Source organism: Brachyhypopomus gauderio, chromosome 2, assembly GCF_052324685.1.
Source record: "Brachyhypopomus gauderio isolate BG-103 chromosome 2, BGAUD_0.2, whole genome shotgun sequence".
Taxonomy (NCBI): Eukaryota; Metazoa; Chordata; class Actinopteri; order Gymnotiformes; family Hypopomidae; genus Brachyhypopomus; species Brachyhypopomus gauderio.
In genome coordinates this window covers 36,858,660-36,862,205 of record NC_135212.1, presented here as the reverse complement: position 1 = coordinate 36,862,205, position 3,546 = coordinate 36,858,660, and the positions used below count along the sequence as shown (strand labels likewise).

Sequence of the window (3,546 nt, the reverse complement as noted above, 5' to 3'; positions counted from 1 at the left end):
AAAAACCAAAACACCCCCACCCACCCCCCCAACATTCAGGATTGGCTCTCGCTGTTTGCTGTAAGTGGGGCTGGCGTCTCCCGCGTTTTGAGCAGCGGAGCACCTTTCTCCTGCATGCAGCCATCACAGCCCCAGACGGCGGCCGCCTCGGCCGTCAGAAGGTTGTACGCCGTCTCAGTCATTCCCGTGCACACTCTGTGAAACCATTTCTGACAGGAGGCCTCACACAGAATGGCCTCCTGGTCATCGTTCACCTCACTGAGGCAGATCCCACATGGGTAAACTGGCTCTGACAAGGAGCTGGAGCTGCCCAGCCGGTGAACTGCTGGTTTGTTACTGGTCAGATGGCCAGCACCCCGAGGCCCAGTGCCCGGACGGTGGCTCCTCTCCATAGCGGGGTCGATAAGAGTCCCGGACTGAGGGGACTTCTTCAGGGGGTCAGCTCCTGGGTGGAGCACGCCGTTGATCTTCTCCACCCCTCCTTCAAGGCCTCCAGCCCTGTTCTTCCCTTTTGCCTCTGCCTGGACATCCATAGCCCCGCCCTCCTCAGAGCTGGCATTTTGTTTCCGTGGAGATGCAGCGTTCTGGCCGGTGCTCTTGCTGGTGGAGTCACTCTGGTCCTGCTTGGGTGTGGGTGTGTTGGATTGGCCGAAGCTGCTAGGTGGCTGAGGGAGTCCTGGACTCACGCCCGGGCCGGGTTTGGCCACCACCACCAAGGTTCTGCCCGCGGGTGCTTCCATACCAAAGCCTGGTCCTGGGCCGTCCACTCTGCTGTGGTTCAGGGTGGGAAGTGGCAGCTGAGGTGCGCTCTCTGCAAGGCCCGGTCTGAAAGGCTGCACAGTGGGAAGATGCATGCTACCATTGTTATTAAAAATGGGCTGGTTTGGAAATCCTGTGTTCTCCGGGTGCCCGTAGCTGAATGGCGGTGGCCGGGTGAAGCCCAAGGGCGTCGAGCCCATCGGGCCCTGGGCGAACGGGTGGGGCTGGTTCCGTATCTGATACGGGCCCCCGTAAGGAGAGGGCATCCTGTTGTGGATTTGTGGTGGCGGTCTGGAAGGGCCATAGCCACCGAACCCAGGGTAGTGTGAAGGGCCAAAGTAAGGGCTGCTGGAGTTTAGCGGCTTCAGAGACAGAGGTGGAGAACTGTAGTCGTCATCAAAAGGGTTGGAGGCCACCAGGTGATCCGAGCTAGGGTTTGCAGGTGGAGCATACTCAGAGAGTGGGCTGAAGGAAGGACTCTGCAGAGACACAGTGGGTCACTGGAGATACTCAGAACAGAACCAATATATGTAGGACCTTCACACAAGACGGAACAGGAACTTTTTATAAAGAATCTTTAGGCAAGTGGCTGTTTAATTACTCAGTTACATGAAATAACCAAAACATCAACAGCATTTCATTTCATGTAGATTAAAAAAAGTATTAAGTTTATATATATATATATATATATATATATATATATATATATATATATATATATATATATATATATATATATATATATATACACATACACACACACACACATCACAAGCACCCATTCCTAAAAATTCCACACACAGTTATGCAGTCATCCTTAAGTAGCTACTGTACATTCAAAACACACACACAAAATGCACAATGTGTCTACATTCAACAAACAGCAGCTCAGGTTCTTGTACCTGTGTGTTTGATTTGCGTTTCTTCTTATCCGGGCTCCCCAGAAGCAGGCCTCCGCCGCCTAGACCCTCGAGACCTCCATCTCCTGTAATCTCAAGCACAGTTACACATTAATAGGGAATGCGAGTAATGAACTGCATTCAGATCTAGTTCTGTAACGAAACAAATGAGATCAGTGCAAATAACGCCTTGCCAAGCACCAAGTTAACCTGCAGGCCTAACAGATTCATGCATAATACAGCATGATAAAGTGTGAGGTAACTTAGATTAGTTTGACAAGCAGGAAGAGTCATTAGCTCACCAAAACACAAGCATAATCGACACGAGGAGTTTCTAGGGTGTTTAATGAAACTCGCCGAGACGCTGTTTTAACTACTATAGCCTACTGACATTTGCTTTGGATCTGGTAGCAGTAATTTCTACTCGGCAGTTGCATAAACAATCTCAAAGTTCACACGAGTTTCTAAAAGGTTTGGACACATTCCCATGCAGCACATACTACAGGCGACTGCTAAATACTGTGATATGTGTGATCGAATAATCTCTTACCAGGTATTTGCAAATTCTGCGGCAAAATAGTGCTGTCTACTTGCGAGTTTCATTCAATTCGTCAGAGGCCTCGAAGTAGGCCAACAGGCAGCTTCGCCACCGTAATTACGGTCGGGACCGGAGCGGCGAATCCTGCCCTCACACACTCACTCACACACACACACACACACACACACACGCGCATACGCAGCGGACGCGGCTACGCAGAGCGAAAAATCACATTACCTCGGTTTCTTTTGAGCGAGAACGTATCTTTATCCTGGTCCGTGGACATTACCGGACACCTCACATGACTCTAACGACCAAAACGAACAGGAAATAATGTAACTTTGATGTTGGAGAGATTAAGTACAGTCAACTCGTCCTCCCCTTTAGCAGCAATCACTGCTATCTGTGTGCGAAAGGAAAGCTGCACCCGCTCGCAAAGTTTGGGAGGAGCGGACACGTTTCACTTCATATTACACACCCCTGCTCAGAAAAACGAGCAAAAACGCGCTTTGGTTATGGTTTACTTTTCACCATGGCACGCCATCGCTCGTTTAAAACCACAATATATTCAATATTTCGAGAGGGAGTGGAGCCAGGCGACAGGAGAGATACCCCTCTGCATCAGCATGCGAGTGTCTGCACCGCGGCGTGTGATGGTCGGCACGCCAGACCCGCCGCCGATAGATCGCCACTAAACGGGGGAGACGCCACCACAGCGGCCGGGCGCTCGTCTATTGCTTCTTACAATCTCCTCACTAATCATCTGAAGCCATTAGTACACATTGCTGTCAAATGTGTCTTATAATGTTGTCCCACTCCCTACTGCAAAACAAGGTTTCTGGTAACCTAAATATTAACGTTAGATGTCGCACGCACTTTAAATCAGAGCCAGACTTTTATAGACATTTGGATCCAGTCGTACGCAAAGCTATTCGATAGATTTTATAAAGAGAACTGACTGCTGTCTATATAAACTTACAGGAATATTTGATGTATCATAAGATAGACTGTATACAATGTAAATGTGAATATACACACCTTTACTTACACATCCCTAAAAATTAAAAATATATCACTGATTACATTGCTGGCTCTTTGGAGAAGACTACTTCGAGACAAAAAATACAAAAAAAAAACCCAACACATTAAAAAACACTACAGACACCAAATGTTATTTTAAATTGTTTTTATTTTAAATTGTTTTTATTTTATTCAGTCAATAAATCGTTCAATCATGGCCTAAAATTATTTTTGGCCTTTAATTCATTCTAATATTTAAACCTTTTTTGGCATGGACCTTAATGTTAGAAAAGGAAAAGACACTTGCCAAAAAAATAAAAAAGGAAAAAA

The 3,546-nt window shown here is 47.2% G+C and overlaps 1 protein-coding gene across 1 annotated transcript; it reads right to left on the bottom strand.

The window, feature by feature from the left end:
* Positions 1-35: 35 nt before the first annotated feature.
* On the bottom strand, positions 36-3,021 carry pygo1 (pygopus family PHD finger 1). The gene is made up of 3 exons (XM_076997350.1): positions 2,434-3,021; positions 1,662-1,744; positions 36-1,238 (listed from the first exon to the last, which is right to left on the bottom strand). The coding sequence occupies exons 1-3, from the start codon at positions 2,480-2,482 to the stop codon at positions 36-38; spliced, it is 1,335 nt and encodes a 444-aa protein (XP_076853465.1). The 5' UTR covers positions 2,483-3,021.
* Positions 3,022-3,546: the final 525 nt, after the last annotated feature.